The 19,977-nt window shown below is 45.3% G+C and overlaps 1 protein-coding gene across 1 annotated transcript in view; it reads left to right on the top strand.

Annotated features, from left to right (window-relative positions):
- The first annotated feature begins 10,610 nt into the window (after positions 1-10,610).
- Positions 10,611-19,977, top strand: part of LOC123999342 (endoplasmic reticulum metallopeptidase 1) — a 49,000-nt gene continuing 39,633 nt past the window's right edge. Inside the window, exons 1-3 of the mRNA XM_046304993.1 lie at positions 10,611-11,046; positions 12,653-12,957; positions 19,255-19,382. Of these exons, the coding sequence (XP_046160949.1) occupies positions 10,772-11,046; positions 12,653-12,957; positions 19,255-19,382 (708 nt within the window). The 5' untranslated portion in view covers positions 10,611-10,771. The remainder of the gene's footprint in view (positions 11,047-12,652; positions 12,958-19,254; positions 19,383-19,977) is intronic.

Raw genomic sequence — 19,977 nt, 5'->3', positions numbered from 1 at the left:
CTAACTACTAACCCTCCCAGCCCTAGAGCCAGAACACATCTAACTATTATGGACTCGTGAAGCTTTGTCTGCTAATTCTTTCTGTCTGACTGGGACTCAGGAGACCTCATTATCCATATTAATAACGGAACCTTGATAAACACCTATTCAAGTAGGCTAATATAAAGGATGCTAATATTTCATATAATTCGTTTAGAGTACATTCACTTCAGTTCATAATAATAACTATGTAATAGGCTAACGTTCATTACACACAACTGATAGCCTATCTTGAACATTAGCCTGTACACTCACCAGGTCCTGGTCAGCCCAATGATAATATTGTATTTCTGGAAATGAATGTTATGTTTTATTGGTCAATATCATAATCATTTCATAGTACGAAATATTATTTGGATTATTATCAAAATATGCTTTATAAATAAAAGAGAGCACAAAAAGAGATCCATATTTAACACAAAGTAGGTTTTCTTCTCCATGTGTTGTTGTCTCCTCATTGCTTTGTCATTCTTTTTATTTATTTTAATTTCACCTTTATTTAACCAGGTAAGCTAGTTGAGAACACCTTTATTTAACCAGGTAGGCTAGTTGAGAACAAGTTCTCATTTGCAACTGCGACCTGGCCAAGATAAAGCGTAGTAATTCGACACATACAACAACACAAGAGTTACACATGGAATAAACAAAACATACAGTCAATAATACAGTAGAACAAAAGAAAACAAAAAGTCTATATACAGTGAGTGCAAATGAGGTAAGTTAAGGAAATAAATAGACCATGGTGGCGAAGTAATTACAATATAGCAATTAAACACTTGAATGGTAGATCGGCAGAAGATGAATGTGCAGGTAGAGATACTGGGGTGCAAAGGAGCAAAATAAATAAATACCAGTATGGTGGTTGAGGTAGGTAGATAGATGGGCTGTTTACAGATGCAATGATCTGTAAACTGCTCTGACAGCTTGTGCTTAAAGCTAGTGAGGGAGATGTGAGTCTCCAGCTTCAGAGATTTTTGCAATTCATTCCAGTCATGGGCAGCAGAGAACTGGAAGGAAAGACGACCAAAGGAGGAATTGGCTTTGGGGATGACCAGTGAGATATACCTGCTGGTGCGTGTGCTACGAGTGGGTGCTGCGATGGTGACCAGTGAGCTGAGATAAGGCGGGGCTTTACCTAGCAAAGACTTGTAGATAACCTGTAGCCAGTGGGTTTGGCAATGAGTGTGAAGCGAGGGCCAACCAACGAGAGCGTACAGGTCGCAATGGTGGGTAGTGTATGGGGCTTTGGTGACAAAACGGATGGCACTGTGATAGACTGCATCCAGTTTCTTGAGTAGAGTGTTGGAGGCTATTTTATAGATGACATCACCGAAGTCGAGGATCGGTAGGATGGTCAGTTTTACGAGGGTATGTTTGGCAGCATGAGTGAAGGATGCTTTGTTGTGATATAGGAAGCCGATTCTAGATTTAATTTTAGATTGGAGATGCTTAATGTGAGTCTGGAAGGAGAGTTTACAGTCTAACCAGACACCCAGGTATTTGTAGTTGTCCACGTGTTCTAAGTCAGAGCCGTCCAGAGTAGTGATGCTGGACGGGCAAGCAGGTGCGGGCAGCGATTGATTGAAAATCATGCATTTAGTTTTACTTGCGTTTAAGAGCAATTGGAGGCCACGGAAGGAGAGTTGTATGGCATTGCAGTTCGTCTGGAGGTTAGTTAACACAGTGTCCAAGGAGGGGCCAGAAGTATACAGAATGGTGTCGTCTGCGTAGAGGTGGATCAGAGAATCACCAGCAGCAACAGCAACATCATTGATGTATACAGAAAAGAGAGTCGGTCCGAGAATTGAACCCTGTGGCACACCCATAGAGACTGTTAGAGGTCCAGACAACACGCCCTCCGATTTGACACACTGAACTCTATCAGAGAAGTAGTTGGTATACCAGGCGAGGCAATCATTTGAGAAACCAAGGCTGTCGAGTCGGCCAATAAGAATGTCGTGATTGACAGAGTCAAAAGCCCTGGCCAGGTCGATGAATACGGCTGCACAGTAATGTCTCTTATCGATGGCGGTTATGATGTCATTTAGAACCTTGAGCGTGGCTGAGGTGCACCCATGACCAGCTCTGAAACCAGATTGCATAGCGGAGAAGGTATGGTGGGATTCGAAATGGTCAGTAATCTGTTTGTTAACTTGGCTTTCGAAGACCTTAGAAAGACAGGGTAGGATAGATATAGGTCTGTAGCAGTTTGGGTCTAGAGTGTCACCCCCTTTGAAGAGGGGGATGACCGTGGCAGCTTTCCAATCTCTGGGAATCTCAGACCACACGAAAGAGGGGTTGAACAGGCTAGTAATAGGGGTTGCAACAATTTCGGCAGATAATTTTAGAACGAGAGGGTCCAGATTGTCTAGCCTGGCTGATTTGCAGGGGTCCAGATTTTGCCGCTCTTTCAGAACATCGGCTATCTGGATTTGGGTAAAGGAGAAATGGTGGGGGCTTTGGCGGGTTGCTGTGGAGGGTGCCGGGCAGTTGACCGGGGTGGTGTCATGTTTGTCATTTATTATCATGTCTTGTCCCTGTGCTCCCCATTCTATTCGTTTCCCTCTGCTGGTCTTATTAGGTTCTTTCCCTCTTTCTATCCCTCTCTCTCCCCCTCCCTCTCTCACTCTCTCGCTCTCTCTTCTCTCTATCGTTCCGTTCCTGCTCCCAGCTGTTCCTATTCCCCTAATCATCATTTAGTCTTCCCACACCTGTTCCCGATCCTTTCCCCTGATTAGAGTCCCTATTTCTTCCTTTGTGTTCCGTTCCTGTCCTGTCGGTTCCTTGTTTAGAATTCACCGTGCTGTGATTGTGTATCGCCCTGTCCTGTCGTGTTTTTGCCTTCATCAGATGCTGCGTGTGAGCAGGTGTCTCTGTCAGCTACGGCCTGCGCCTACCCGAAGCGACCTGCAGTCTGTGGCCGCTTCTCCTGTTATTCCCCTCTACAGACTAGAGGATTTCTGTTATTCCCTGTTTGGACATTTCCTGTTAAGGATTCAGGATTTGTCGTTTTCTGTTTGGACTTGAATAAACTCTGTTTCTGTTAAGTCGCTTTTGGGTCCTCTTTCACCAGCATGACAGAAGGAACCGACCAAGGAATGGACCCAGCGACTTCAGACGCTCGTTACACTGCCGTCAAGATCCAAGGAGCCATGCTCGGCAGACACGAGCAGGAATTGTCTGCTGCTCGCCATGCCGTGGAGAACCTGGCCGCTCAGGTTTCCGACCTCTCTGGACAGTTCCAGAGTCTACGTCTCGTGCCACCTGTTACTTCCTGGTCTGCCGAGCCTCCAGAACCTAGGGTTAATAACCCACCTTGCTACTCCGGGCAGCCCACTGAGTGCCGCTCCTTTCTCACACAGTGTGAGATTGTGTTCTCTCTTCAACCCAACACATACTCTAGAGAGAGAGCTCGGGTTGCTTACGTCATTTCACTCCTTACTGGCCGGGCTCGAGAATGGGGCACAGCTATCTGGGAGGCAAGGGCTGATTGCTCTAACAAGTTCCAGAACTTTAAAGAGGAGATGATTCGGGTTTTTGACCGTTCAGTTTTTGGTAGGGAGGCTTCTAGGGCCCTGGCTTCCTTATGCCAAGGTGAACGGTCCATAACGGATTATTCTATTGAGTTTCGCACTCTTGCTGCCTCTAGTGAGTGGAACGAGCCGGCGCTGCTCGCTCGTTTTCTGGAGGGACTCCACGCAGTGGTTAAGGATGAGATTCTCTCCCGGGAGGTTCCTTCAGATGTGGACTCTTTGATTGCTCTCGCCATCCGCATAGAACGACGGGTAGATCTTCGTCACCGGGCTCGTGGAAGAGAGCTCGCATCAACGGTGTTTCCCTGCTCCGCATCGCAACCATCTCCCTCCTCTGGCTTTGAGACTGAGCCCATGCAGCTGGGAGGGATTCGCATCTCGACTAAGGAGAGGGAACGGAGGATCACCAACCGCCTGTGCCTCTATTGCGGAGTTGCTGGACATTTTGTTAATTCATGTCCAGTAAGAGGCCAGAGCCCATCAGTAAGCGGAGGGCTACTGGTGAGCGCTACTACTCAGGTCTCTTCATCTAGATCTTGTACTACTATGTCGGTCCATCTACGCTGGACCGGTTCGGGTGCTACATGCAGTGCCTTGATTGACTCTGGGGCTGAGGGTTGTTTCATGGACGAAGCATGGGTTCGGAAACATAACATTCCTTTCAGACCGTTAGACAAGCCTACGCCCATGTTTGCCTTAGATGGTAGTCATCTTCCCAGTATCAAATTTGAGACACTACCTTTAACTCTCACAGTATCTGGTAACCACAGTGAGACTATTTCTTTTTTGATTTTCCGTTCACCGTTTACACCTGTTGTTTTGGGTCATCCCTGGCTAGTATGTCATAATCCTTCTATTAATTGGTCTAGTAATTCTATCCTATCCTGGAACGTTTCTTGTCATGTGAAGTGTTTAATGTCTGCCATCCCTCCCGTTTCTTCTGTCCCTACTTCTCAGGAGGAACCTGGCGATTTGACAGGAGTGCCGGAGGAATATCATGATCTGCGCACGGTCTTCAGTCGGTCCCGAGCCAACTCCCTTCCTCCTCACCGGTCGTATGATTGTAGTATTGATCTCCTTCCGGGGACCACTCCTCCTCGAGGTAGACTATACTCTCTGTCGGCTCCCGAACGTAAGGCTCTCGAGGATTATTTGTCTGTGTCTCTTGACGCCGGTACCATAGTGCCTTCTTCCTCTCCGGCCGGGGCGGGGTTCTTTTTGTTAAGAAGAAGGACGGTACTCTGCGCCCCTGCGTGGATTATCGAGGCTGAATGACATAACGGTTAAGAATCGTTATCCGCTTCCCCTTATGTCATCAGCCTTCGAGATTCTGCAGGGAGCCAGGTGCTTTACTAAGTTGGACCTTCGTAACGCTTACCATCTCGTGCGCATCAGAGAGGGGGACGAGTGGAAAACGGCGTTTAACACTCCGTTAGGGCATTTTGAGTACCGGGTTCTGCCGTTCGGTCTCGCCAATGCGCCAGCTGTTTTTCAGGCATTAGTTAATGATGTTCTGAGAGACATGCTGAACATCTTTGTTTTTGTCTATCTTGACGATATCCTGATTTTTTCTCCGTCACTCGAGATTCATGTTCAGCACGTTCGACGTGTTCTACAGCGCCTTTTAGAGAATTGTCTCTACGTAAAGGCTGAGAAGTGCTCTTTTCATGTCTCCTCCGTTACTTTTCTCGGTTCCGTTATTTCCGCTGAAGGCATTCAGATGGATTCCGCTAAGGTCCAAGCTGTCAGTGATTGGCCCGTTCCAAGGTCACGTGTCGAGTTGCAGCGCTTTTTAGGTTTCGCTAATTTCTATCGGCGTTTCATTCGTAATTTCAGTCAAGTTGCTGCCCCTCTCACAGCTCTTACTTCTGTCAAGACGTGTTTTAAGTGGTCCGGTTCCGCCCAGGGAGCTTTTGATCTTCTAAAAGAACGTTTTACGTCCGCTCCTATCCTCGTTACTCCTGACGTCACTAGACAATTCATTGTCGAGGTTGACGCTTCAGAGGTAGGCGTGGGAGCCATTCTATCCCAGCGCTTCCAGTCTGACGATAAGGTTCATCCTTGCGCTTATTTTTCTCATCGCCTGTCGCCATCTGAGCGCAACTATGATGTGGGTAACCGTGAACTGCTCGCCATCCGCTTAGCCCTAGGCGAATGGCGACAGTGGTTGGAGGGGGCGACCGTTCCTTTTGTCGTTTGGACAGACCATAAGAACCTTGAGTACATCCGTTCTGCCAAACGACTTAATGCCCGTCAAGCTCGTTGGGCGTTGTTTTTCGCTCGTTTCGAGTTTGTGATTTCTTACCGTCCGGGTAGCAAGAACACCAAGCCTGATGCCTTATCCCGTCTGTTTAGTTCTTCTGTGGCTTCTACTGATCCCGAGGGGATTCTTCCTTATGGGCGTGTTGTCGGGTTAACAGTCTGGGGAATTGAAAGACAGGTTAAGCAAGCACTCACGCACACTGCGTCGCCGCGCGCTTGTCCTAGTAACCTCCTTTTCGTTCCTGTTTCCACTCGTCTGGCTGTTCTTCAGTGGGCTCACTCTGCCAAGTTAGCTGGTCATCCCGGTGTTCGAGGCACTCTTGCGTCTATTCGCCAGCGCTTTTGGTGGCCGACTCAGGAGCGTGACACGCGCCGTTTCGTGGCTGCTTGTTCGGACTGCGCACAGACTAAGTCGGGTAACTCTCCTCCTGCCGGTCGTCTCAGACCGCTCCCCATTCCTTCTCGACCATGGTCTCACATCGCCTTAGACTTCATTACCGGTCTGCCTTTGTCTGCGGGGAAGACTGTGAGAGCCGCCAATAAACGCAGGGTTAAGAGTCCAAGGTATTGTTGCGGCCAGAGAGTGTGGCTTTCCACTCGCAACCTTCCTCTTACGACAGCTTCTCGTAAGTTGACTCCGCGGTTCATTGGTCCGTTCCGTGTCTCCCAGGTCGTCAATCCTGTCGCTGTGCGACTGCTTCTTCCGCGACATCTTCGTCGCGTCCATCCTGTCTTCCATGTCTCCTGTGTTAAGCCCTTTCTTCGCACCCCCGTTCGTCTTCCCTCCCCCCTCCCGTCCTTGTCGAGAGCGCACCTATTTACAAGGTACATAAGATCATGGACATGCGTTCTCGGGGACGGGGTCACCAATACTTAGTGGATTGGGAGGGTTACGGTCCTGAGGAGAGGAGTTGGGTTCCGTCTCGGGACGTGCTGGACCGTTCACTCATCGATGATTTCCTCCGTTGCCGCCAGGATTCCTCCTCGAGTGCGCCAGGAGGCGCTCGGTGAGTGGGGGGTACTGTCATGTTTGTCATTTATTATCATGTCTTGTCCCTGTGCTCCCCATTCTATTCGTTTCCCTCTGCTGGTCTTATTAGGTTCTTTCCCTCTTTCTATCCCTCTCTCTCCCCCTCCCTCTCTCACTCTCTCGCTCTCTCTTCTCTCTATCGTTCCGTTCCTGCTCCCAGCTGTTCCTATTCCCCTAATCATCATTTAGTCTTCCCACACCTGTTCCCGATCCTTTCCCCTGATTAGAGTCCCTATTTCTTCCTTTGTGTTCCGTTCCTGTCCTGTCGGTTCCTTGTTTAGAATTCACCGTGCTGTGATTGTGTATCGCCCTGTCCTGTCGTGTTTTTGCCTTCATCAGATGCTGCGTGTGAGCAGGTGTCTCTGTCAGCTACGGCCTGCGCCTACCCGAAGCGACCTGCAGTCTGTGGCCGCTTCTCCTGTTATTCCCCTCTACAGACTAGAGGATTTCTGTTATTCCCTGTTTGGACATTTCCTGTTAAGGATTCAGGATTTGTCGTTTTCTGTTTGGACTTGAATAAACTCTGTTTCTGTTAAGTCGCTTTTGGGTCCTCTTTCACCAGCATGACAGGTGGAGTAGCCATGTGGAAAGCATGGCCAGCCGTAGAGAAATTCTCAATTATAGTGGATTTATCGGTGGTGACAATGTTTCCTAGCCTCAGAGCAGTGGGCAGCTGGGAGGGGGTGCTCTTATTCTCCATGGACTTTACAGTGTCCCAGAACCTTTTTGAGTCAGTACTACAGAATTCAAATATCTGTTTGAAAAAGCTTGCCTTAGCTTTTCTAACTGCCTGTGTATATTTGTTCCTAACTTACCTGAAAAGTTGCATATCACGGGGGCTATTCGATGCTAATGCAAGGGCAGACAGGTCTGGCGTGAACCAAGGACTATATCTATTCCTAGTTCTAAATTTTTTGAGAGGGGCATGCTTATGATGAGGAAGGCACTTTTAAAGAAAAGCCAGGCATCATCTACTGACGGGATGAGGTCAATGTCATTCCAGGATACCCCGGCCAGGTCGATTAGAAAGGCCTGCTCGCAGAAGTGTTTCTGGGAGCGTTTGACAGTGATTAGGGGTGGTCGTTTGGTCGCAGACCCATTACGGATGCAGGCAATGAGGCAGTGATTGCTGAGATCTTGATTGAAAACATCAGAGGTGTATTTGGAGGGCGAATTAGTTAGAATGACATCTATCAGGGTGCCCGTGTTTACTGATTTGGGGTTGTACCTGGTAGGTTCATTGATCATTTGTGTGAGATTGAGGGCATCAAGCTTAGTTTGTAGGATGGCTGGGTTGTTAAGCATGTCCCAGTTTAGATCACCTAGTAGCACGAGCTCAGAAGATAGATGGGGGGCAATCAGTTCACATATAGTATCGAGGACACTGCTAGGGGCAGAGGGAGGTCTATAGCAAGCGGCAACAGTGAGAGACTTGTTTCTGGAAAGGTGAATTTTTAGAAGTAGAAGCTCAAATTGTTTGGGTACAGATCTGGATAGTAAGACAGAACTCTGCAGGCTATCTTTGCAGTAGATTGCAACACCACCCCCTATGGCAGTTCTATCTTGGCGGAAAACGTTATAGTTAGCAATGGAGATTTCAGAGTTTTTGATGGTTTTTCTCAGCCAGGATTCAGACACGGCTAAGACATCTGGGTTGGCAGAGTGTGCTAAAGCAGTGAGTATAAATGACAATTCCTGTGAATAAGATGACATGTTTTATTGTATTGTGGTGGAAATGCAGTATGATGCTCTGAATAGTGTAATAATATAATTGCCATTTGTTGCCTGTTTTGATCAGTACTGTAGAGGATCACGCAGTATCAAGAAATGGTCTGTAGGGTGCACAATATCACTACCTTCTGCTTCACAGGCAGTTCACATACTGGAACACTACAGGTAACTGACAAAATAAAGGAAACACTAAATGAGGGATACAAAGTACAGTGAATGAGGGTACTTCCACACAGGTGTGGTTCCTGAGTTAATTTAGCAATTAAAATAAGTTTAAGGTCATATATAGAAATGCCCAGTTGCCTATTATTTTGGCTACCATGGCTAGAAGAGATCTCAATGACTTTGAAAGAGGGGTCGCAAAGGAGCATAGCGGGCTTAAAGTGTGTGGTGTGTGTCTCAGTCATCAGATCTCCACCCAATTGAAGGCGTATGGGAGATTCTGGAGCGCACGCCCGAGAAAGTGTTTTCCACAACCATCAACAAAACACTCAATTATGGAATTTTTCATGGAAGAACAGTGTCAGATCCCTCCAATAGTTTTCCAGACACTTGTTGAATCTATGCCAAGGAGCATAGAAACTGTTCTGGTGGCTTGTGGTGGCCCAACAGCCTATTAAGACGAGTTATATTGGTGTTTCCTTTATTTTGGTAGTTTCCTGTATATTAGTGAAATTAAATAGTAAACCATTGCAATGATCACAACAAGTTTAATTAAAAAAAGAAGAAGAAATGAGGAAAGTTTAAACATTTCAACCTATCGCAAAGGCCGGCAGATGGCGATATTGAGTCGTTTCATTTTACCGTCCGAAGGGAATGTATGCAGCCGGCTTTACACACATAAAACAATCATTCTCCACTTAGGCAGCAAAGCCGTCGATTTCCTCCTTAATTCAATATTCCTCCTTAACTCGATTTCTTAATTTATTGGCGAGATTTTTTCTTTTTTTTACTCACTATTAAATCAAGTTAAGGAGGAAATTGACGCCTTTGCAGACTGAATGGACAATGTTTTATATGCGAACTGGTCCACGGTGGATACGAGTGTATAGAGTACCACAGTATGAGTCATAATACCCATTAAACCTAGCAGTCAAAGAAGGAAATGGTTCCAATCGTTTTTCTATCATTCATTTTTCCCATAGTGAATTTTAGAATCTTAAAATAAGTGCTGTTTTTTTTATGTTGGCTTACCCTGGCGTGATGTTTTGATAATTGTGTAAATCTCTCTAGGACAAGGTGACTTATATATTCGCCTATATTTAACCCCCCAATATGAAATACTAATTAGCTGCTAATGTGGCTATCATAAAGAATTACAAATGCCATTCATGGTGATCTGGACTAGACTGCCGAATCGGTAAGAATCTCTGGATTAACTATCTAATGTTAGCTAAATTTCGTAATTAATAAATTGGCAAAAAATAAATACATTTACAATTCTGTGAACTGTCTTGTGCAAGTTCTAAATTGACACAATACCTGTTAGCAAAGGTGTCAGCTAGAGATGACTTGCAGGGATTTGTAGTCTTGCAGGATGTCTACATTGATACTAATTTACATTTTCAAATCTGAGAGTAAATACATGTATTGATAAAATTCACCTTGTCCAAGAGAGATTTAGGCGGTTATCAAAACATCACGCCAGGGTAAGCCTACACAAAACACAGCCCTTTTTAAAGTGTTTCTTATTCCCTATGGAAAAAATAAATGGTGGAAAAACGATTGGAACCATTTCCCTGTTTGACCGCTAGGGTTTATGGGTAGCCTTGTTTAAACTCTCTGAATTTAGGAACAACCCAGAGCACACTGGAGGCAATTTACAAACGCACCCAGTGGTTTTTCTCAACGTAGCCGAGGTGTAACGTGTCCTACTTATATCAGTGCACTCATAACAACCTAATCATTAGGAACTTATATTCGAGCAAATAAGTTATAACATGTTTTGTTAACCATATTTGACACTCATTGAGCTCCACGCAAAACTCGTTAGGCGAGCGAAAAAGCGCCAACTGCTGGAGATGACAGATTTTGGCCCCAGTTATCTCTCTCGCTTCGCCTTTCCCCTCTGCTTGTAGTGAGAGAAGTTTGTCCCTCTTCGTGATCTGTCCGGTGTTCCAGAAGCGACGGTTGCTGGTGTATTGGACGTTCATATATATGTGTACCAGTGGCAAAGATGGAGAAGGACACCACTATTAGGAGAATAAAATCCTTATACGGGACGCAAAACAATGTATCGGAAAATAAGAATGACTCTCAGGATCAATGTGGAATCAACGGCTGTAGTGAAGTGAAAAAGAAGCCTGAAGTGAGCTTGTACCTGCTACACGAAGGCGTCGGAGTGGCACTGGTGACTGTATTTATTCTGGTGCTGTGGGGAGTCGTTCATTTATCATTACAGCAGCTAGTCATTGGAAAGTCTACTGGCGAGTTCAATGCTATCAGGGCAAGGTAAATCTTGATACTGTTGTCAATTGAATTGTAGATAGCTATATTCTCAACGCATGTATAGGCTAATATCAGAGATTCTAACGTTACTTCTTCCATTGCGATCGCTTCCAGTTTGCAGTACGGCGTTAACGACACCAATGTGTGAGATAAACAACTAGAGGAAAGGTTATCTCCGAGTTGGTTCCACCTAGCTACGCTACAAGCCACTGGTACTCGTTGTCGGTAACCCATGTCAGGTGTCGCTAGGGTGTAGCTAACGGTAGGAGGGAGTGGCGGGGGAAATATAAAGTCACCCTTCTCCATTGTTTCTTGACAGTCTGTGGCGCTGACATAGTCTGTCTGTCAATAGTGAAGAAATATCAGACACAAATAGACCAGTTATCCTCTACATTTGAATAATTGTAGCATAACACCATTTTCTAAATGAACTACTTATTTTATTTCCTATATTCCCGTAATAAACATATACAAGGCTGCTTTTCAGTTAATCAGAGAGCAGTTGGATGCTTATTTGATCAAATCCTGCTTTATGACACTACTAGTTAGAGAGAACCTGATGTATGTGTTAGCTGGGACACATACAGTAGGTGATATAATCTGAGGGCAACCCTAAAGCTAACATACAGGAATGGAAACCACCTGGAGTCATTAAGGACACTACAGTCTACCTAGACCTAGCCACACCCATACAGTCCATGTAGACTTCCTCCTCTCTTTAGTGGAGGAAGGCAATTGAAGGGGTGGGGACAATGTACATTAGCCTTACGAAAGTGTCAAATAATGTGACACCTACATAATCTGAGGGCAAACCTGTCAGACATAGGCTACAGGTAAGGGAATCATCTGGAGTCATTTGGATTTTACAGTCTAGTTGACCTATCCACAGCCATACAGTCTATGGGGACTTCTTCCTGTTTTTAGTGGCGTAAGGGAAGTGGTAGTCTGGTCCCAGATCTGTTTGTGCTGTATTGCCAACTCCTGTGGTGACAAAACTGTTTGGCTCCTTGACAATGGCCATATGCATTGGCATGACAGCTCAAACAGATTTGGTAGCAGAATAGGGAAGGGGTGGGGGTGAGTGTCTACATAGGCTACCTCAATGTAAACTACCACATAGACCCTGTGGAGTGTCAAATGACCTACAGCCTTATTGGTGTGGATCTTATTGTAGCTGCCAGAATCTTTGCAAACCAAAGAAACAGGAAAGGCTTTGTCTCTAAGAAGACGAATAAACAGGCTCTACAGTAGGCTATTTACAGTACTGATATGACTAGGCAAACGGTACGGGATGACAGAAGTCATATCCCACTTTAAAACATTGCCATGATGCCTTGCAATGGTTTTTCTAATATTATTATACACAACAAAACGTAGTATACGTCAGGTCAAAGGGATGATAATATTAGGCCTAGCCTACATTTGGAAGTTATTAGCTATGCTTGCTGAAAGCAAAGCACAACTCTAGAAACTGTTCATACTTATTAAAACAACTTATTCAATGATTTAAATGAAACTTGATAGAAACTGCAGATGTAGTAGGCCTTTACTTAACATGTCTCACCTGATTTGCTGACTCACTCCCTGCATGCCTTTCCCTTTCTGCCAGGAAGCACCTGGAGCGTATCACCAGCGTCGGTCCCCGTCCCACGGGCAGCCCGGAGAATGAGATCTTAACGGTTAACTTCCTGCTAGAGCAGATTGAGCACATCAAGGCCGACAGTGCCTCAGGACCCCACTCTGTCACTGTGGACGTCCAGCGACCCACAGGCTCCTTCAGCATCGACTTCCTGGGAGGGTTCACCTCCTACTACGACCGGGTCAGCAACATCGCTGTCCGCCTGGAGCCCAAGGCTGGGGCTCAGCACCTCATGCTGGCCAACTGCCACTTTGACTCTGTGGCCAACAGTCCTGGTACAATACAACACAACCAATTAGTCTTTATTATATTTTAGGGTTTATTATTCAACACACACACACACACACACACACACACACACACACACACACACACACACACACACACACACACACACACACACACACACACACACACACACACACACACACACACACACACACACACACACACACAAAAAACCATGATAACACAACCATGGTTTTCACACACAACAGGCCGAATACAATCACTATCTCTAGCGATGACCAGGCCTGGGTCTGCTTCCCTTACATTTCATTTAGTGGAGACAATCATGTCTGTGTGAGTAGTGTTGTTAGTTACAGTTACATTACTGAAGAGAATAGCTAAAATACATGTTATGTAAGGCACAAATGGTCGAGTGTATGACTGATTCTGACAGAGATGTTTGTTATTTTGGTCAAGAGAGTAAGCAACAGTAGTAGTGGTGGTGTACTGTAGTTCAACCACAGTTGGGTGGGGAGGTCCTATTAGTTCATACAGTAACATGAACGCAAAATCATCATATTTAAAATAAAACAAACATGTTCTCTATATTTGTATAGGCGTCCCAGCCTAAACAGCTCAGTAGAGTTTGCATATATATTATGACAACCTTTTGGACTTCGGTGAGATTTTATTTCTGGCTGTTTGGCCACTCAACGTTTCTTCTTGAGGCAAGACGAATTTCAGAGATGAAGTCTACGCCCCTTAGTCGGTGATTGGTCAACAGTAGGGGTTCTTCAATAAACTATTGTCTGTCATTCAACGAGGTGATGACTAATTTTCATGCGCATTTTTTTCATTGCGAAATACTGCACTAAAACATCTTAGTTAGATATTAAAATTGCGTGACCTAAGATCTCTTCTGGCAAAAACGTCAAAGTTAATGAAAGATTGCTTGAGTTATCTTAGATTCATTCTGACTTTTGAAGAAGTGTATAGAGGCTATGGTGTCTCAAATTGGACAAATAGTACCATTGCCGCTTTTTTTTCTTGTTTTTCAAGTGACAGTCTTTTAAGGGATTACGGCTATGCGCCAGCTGAATGGAAGCATGCTGACGCCTTTACCCTCCATTAAATGTAATTACACCATTATATCCCTGAAAACAGAGAGGACAAAACAGGCTACGACTTACAGTCCAACATGGTGCAAACCAAGAATAGTTTCAGACTGAATCTCAGATTAAGCCTACATCAGTTCTCCAATTATAATTCATTCCCCTTAACCCCTGAAGAGAAATTAATGTTCTATAAAGTATGGACATGAAGTTTTGTACCTTTAAACTAGGAAATTGATACCAGAAGAGGTTGTTAAATACATTGGATGGGGAGCAAGAAAATAAACACAACCCAGGCATTGGCATGTTTCCTTCCTCCCTGGCTTCCACATACTCTCAGACAGAGGAAGTTGGATTCAGGAATTCAAAACATGCACATTGTGGAAAAAAAAAACAGAAGAAAGAATTAGCACATGCATTGTCCCACGTGATGGTTCTTCTCTGTTATCAAGCAAGGCCCAATGGGGAAGTGTGTGTGAACAGGGAGGAAGCAACGGTCACCTGTTGGCTCTGTTTAACACACAGACACACACACACACGAGCCCGCGCACTCACATAGACATACACTGTTGATATAACACACTACACATACTACATGCACACACACACATTTCTGAGGATAACAAGACTACTGTTTTTTGACAACATTAGTTGTGGCACGGCCTGACTGGCCTGTCCACTACGCAGGGCTGGATTATACAATTCTCTTTCTGTCTCTCCCTCTTACTCTCCCTCTTATTCTGTCTTTTACTCTCCCTCTTATTCTCTCTCTTATTCTGTCTTACTCTCTCTCTTATACTGTCTTACTCTCCCTCTTATTCTGTCTTTTACTCTCCCTCTTACTCTCTCTCTTATTCTGTCTTTTTACTGTCCCTCTCTCACTTTCGCTCCCCCCCCTTCTTACATACACAATGTGTCAATGTGAGTCATTTGAAGATATACTGTAGCAGCCTATATATCGCATATCATTGAGTATAAATATTCACATACTGAGTATAGCCTAAGCTCCAAGTCGATAGCGTTCCTAGACCTACAATAAATATCATCCTCCTCAGTCCCTGATTAGCTGCTGTAGTTGTTGGGTGTTTCAGTAAAACACATTGGACTGGTTAGTACTCCTCGTGTTGTTTCTACCTTCACAAGAAAGAGAACCTGCTCGACAGGAAATCTCTAGGCAGGTCTCAACTTCTTGTTTTGGGTTTTCCTCCTCCAATGTTTTTTCTTTCCTATATAAACTCAGTAAAAAAAGAAACGTCCTCTCACTGTCAACTGCGTTTATTTTCAGCAAACTTAACGTGTAAATATTTGTATGAATATAACAAGATTCAACAACTGAGACTTAAACTGAACAAGTTCCACAGACATGTGACTAACATAAATGGAATAATGTGTCCCTGAACAAAGGGGGGGGGGTCAAAATCCAAAGTAAAGGTCAGTATGTGGTGTGGCCACCAGCTGCATTAAGTACTGCAGTGCATCTCCTCCTCATGGACATGGCAGAACACTGACTTTCCTGTCTTGCAGGAAATCACACACAGAACGAGCAGTATGGCTTGTGGCATTGTCATGCTGGAGGGTCATGTCAGGATGAGCCTGCAGGAAGGGTACCACATGAGGGAGGAGGATGTCTTCCCTGTAGCGCACAACGTTGAGATTGCCTGCAATTACAACAAGCTCAGTCCGATAATGCTGTGACCAATCACCCCAGACCATGAAGGACCCTCCACCTCAAAATCAATCGCGCTCCAGAGTACAGGCCTCGGTGTAACACTCTTTCCCTCGACGATAAACGCAAAACCGACCATCACCCCTGGTGAGACAAAAGAGTGAAGAGTCAGTGAAGAGCACTTTTTGCCAGTCCTGTCTAGTCCAGCGATTGTGGGTTTGTGCCCATAGACAATGTTGTTGCTGGTGATGTCTGGTGAGGACCTGCCTTACAACAGGCCTACAAGCCCTCAGTTCAGCCTCTCTCAGCCTATTGCGGACTGAGCACTGATGGAGGGATTGTACGTTCCTGGTGTAATTAGGGCAGTTGTTGCCATCCTGTACCTGTCCCGCGGATGTGATGTTTGGATGTACCGATTCTGTGCAGGTGCTGTTACACGTGGTCTGCCACTGCGAGGACGGTCAGCTGTCCATCCCGTCTCCCTGTAGCGCTGTCTTCGGCGTCTCACAGTACGGACAATTTATTGCCCTGGCCACATCTGCAGTTCTCATGCCTCCTTGCAGCATGCCTGAGGCACGTTCACACAGATGTTCAGGGACCCTGGGCATCTTTCTTTTGGTGTTTTTCAGTCAATAGAAAGGCCTCTTTAGTGCCCTAAGTTTTCATAACTGTGACCTTAATTGCCTACCATCTGTAAGCTGTTAGTGTCTTAACGACCGTTCCACAGGTGCATGTTCATGAATTCTTTATGGTTCATTGAACAAGCATGGGAAACAGTGTTTAAACCCTTTACAATGCAGATCTGTGAAGTTATTTGGATTTGCATGAATTATCTTTTAAAGACAGAGTCCTGAAAAAGGGACGTTTCTTTTTTTTTGCTGAGTTTAGAATACCGGACAGTCAACAACAATAGCATACCGGACAGTCAACAACAATAGCATACCGGACAGTCAACAACAATAGCATACCGGACAGTCAACAACAATAGCATACCGGACAGTCAACAACAATAGCATACCGGACAGTCAACAACAATAGCATACCGGACAGTCAACAACAATAGCATACCGGACAGTCAACAACAATAGCATACCGGACAGTCAACAACAATAGCATACCGGACAGTCAACAACAATAGCATACCGGACAGTCAACAACAATAGCATACCGGACAGTCAACAACAATAGCATACCGGACAGTCAACAACAATAGCATACCGGACAGTCAACAACAATAGCATACCGGACAGTCAAAAACAATAGCATACCGGACAGTCAACAACAATAGCATACCGGACAGTCAACAACAATAGCATACCGGACAGTCAAAAACAATAGCATACCGGACAGTCAACAACAATAGCATACCATACAGTCAGCAACAATAGCATACCAGACAGTCAACAACAATAGCATACCGGACAGTCAACAACAATAGCATACCGGACAGTCAACAACAATAGCATACCAGACAGTCAACAACAATAGCATACCAGACAGTCAACAACAATAGCATACCAGACAGTCAACAACAATAGCATACCGGACAATCAACAACAATAGCATACCGGATATTGCACTGCAGGATGAGACAGTGGCTAACACAACAGCCACAGTTAACCGTGGAGAGATTTCCTACTGATAGTGATGGAATGGGGCTGACAGTTTCCTACTGCATAGTGATGGAATGGGGCTGGCCTAACAACAATAGCATTCCATCCTCAGATGTGTCAAAATAGCATACCAGAAAGTTCTAAGACAATAGATTTACCGGAGAACAGTCAGACAGACAATTAGTGACTATACCGGACAGTCAACAACAATAGCATACCGGACAGTCAACAGCTCCAACCACTGAACCAGACTGGCATGAGAGGGGCATTTTACAACAATGCAGCATACCGGACAGTCAACAATGAGGCAGTAGCATACCTGAGACAGTTCAAAACAATAGTACCAGACAATCAACAACAATAGCATCACATTGTGTTATTGTCTGATGGTTAGGATGAGACAGTGGCTTGTCTGATGGTTAACAGCCACAGTTAACCGTGGAGAGATTTCCTACTGATAGTGATGGAATGGGGCTGGCCTAGTGGGGCAGAAAGTGGAATTCCATCCTCCTTTTGATGTGTCTAGTGAAATATCACCCTCCTTTTGTGTTTTTTAAAGTTCTAAGACTGGGATAGATTTAGAGTAGAACAGTAGGAGACAGAGAGAGAGTTAGTGACTATACTGTTGAACACTGCTGCACCCTGTCTGATGGTAATATGTGATCACATTGTGTTGCAACTGATGGTTAGGGTAACCACTGAACCAGACTGGCATGATGGTTAGGGCATTTTGATCACATTAGTGCAGCAGTCTGATGGTCACGGGGCTGAATCACATTGTGTAGCTTGTCTGATGGACAGTTCTAAAAGCCTAAGTAGTGTTAAAGTGGTTAGGGAACTGTTGATCACATTGTGTTGCTTGTCTGATGGTTAGGGTACTATTGATCACATTGTGTAGCTTGTCTGATGGTTAGGGTACTGTAGATCACATTGTGTTGCTTGTCTGATCGTTAGGGTACTGTTGATCACATTGTGTAGCTTGTCTGATGGTTAGGGTACTGTTGAACACATTATGTAGCTTGTCTGATGGTCACGGTACTGTAGATCACATTGTGTTGCTTGTCTGATGGTTAGGGTACTGTTGATCACATTGTGTTGCTTGTCTGATGGTTAGGGTACTGTTGATCACATTATGTAGCTTGTCTGATGGTCACGGTACTGTAGATCACATTGTGTAGCTTGTCTGATGGTTAGGGAACTGTAGATCACATTGTGTAGCTTGTCTGATGGTTAGGGAACTGTTGATCACATTGTGTAGCTTGTCTGATGGTTAGGGAACTGTTGATCACATTGTGTAGCTTGTCTGATGGTTAGGGAACTGTAGATCACATTGTGTAGCTTGTCTGATGGTTAGGGAACTGTAGATCACATTGTGTAGCTTGTCTGATGGTTAGGGAACTGTAGATCACATTGTGTAGCTTGTCTGATGGTTAGGGAACTGTAGATCACATTGTGTAGCTTGTCTGATGGTTAGGGAACTGTAGATCACATTGTGTAGCTTGTCTGATGGTTAGGGAACTGTAGATCACATTGTGTAGCTTGTCTGATGGTTAGGGAACTGTAGATCACATTGTGTAGCTTGTCTGATGGTTAGGGAACTGTAGATCACATTGTGTAGCTTGTCTGATGGTTAGGGAACTGTAGATCACATTGTGTAGCTTGTCTGATGGTTAGGGTACTGTAGATCACATTGTGTAGCTTGTCTGATGGTTAGGTATAGTAAGTGATTACTGTTGCTCCCACTGTGTGATTATGCAATCAGCCTTCCAGGCAGGAATTTCAACAGGGCATTAATTGTCACACACACACCCACACACACACACACACACACACTAATCTCGCTCACCAATATTCAGAGACACATCCATATAGTTTTATGAGACCACACACACAGAGTGTTACTGTGCCAGCTTTCCTCAGTCTCTGACCCCATGTAACCTGTGTGTGGGACAGGTGCAAGTGACGATGCAGTGAGCTGTGCGGTGATGCTGGAGGTGCTCCACTCCCTGGCCAACCTCTCCACACCTCTACGACATGGGGTGGTGTTCCTCTTCAATGGAGCTGAGGAGAATGTGCTGCAGGTGAGAGAGACCCTGTGTGACAGTAGTGAACACTGGACAGAGAGGGACACTAGTGAACACTGGACAGAGAGGGACACTAGTGAACACGACAGAGAGGGACACTAGTGAACACTGGACAGAGAGGGACACTAGTGAACACTGGACAGAGAGGGACACTAGTGAACACTGGGCAGAGAGGGACACTAGTGAACACTGGACAGAGAGGGACACTAGTGAACACTGGACAGAGAGGGACACTAGTGAACACTGGACAGAGAGGGACACTAGTGAACACGACAGAGAGGGACACTGGGGAACACTAGTGAACACTGGACACAGAGTGACACTGGGACAGTAGTGAACACTGGACAGAGAGACACTGTGGGACAGTAGTGAACACTGGACAGAGAGACACTGTGGGACACTAGTGAACACTGGACAGAGAGGGACACTGGGGAACACTAGTGAACACTGGACAGAGAGGGACACTAGTGAACACTGGACAGAGAGGGGCACTAGTGAACACTGGACAGAGAGGGGCACTAGTGAACACTGGACAGAGAGGGGCACTAGTGAACACTGGGCAGAGAGGGGCACTAGTGAACACTGGGCAGAG

The sequence above is a fragment of the Oncorhynchus gorbuscha genome, linkage group LG16, assembly GCF_021184085.1.
Source record: "Oncorhynchus gorbuscha isolate QuinsamMale2020 ecotype Even-year linkage group LG16, OgorEven_v1.0, whole genome shotgun sequence".
In the NCBI taxonomy this organism is placed as follows: domain Eukaryota; kingdom Metazoa; phylum Chordata; class Actinopteri; order Salmoniformes; family Salmonidae; genus Oncorhynchus; species Oncorhynchus gorbuscha.
Note: the sequence above shows the minus strand (reverse complement) of the source record. Positions and strands in the feature narration are given on the sequence as shown.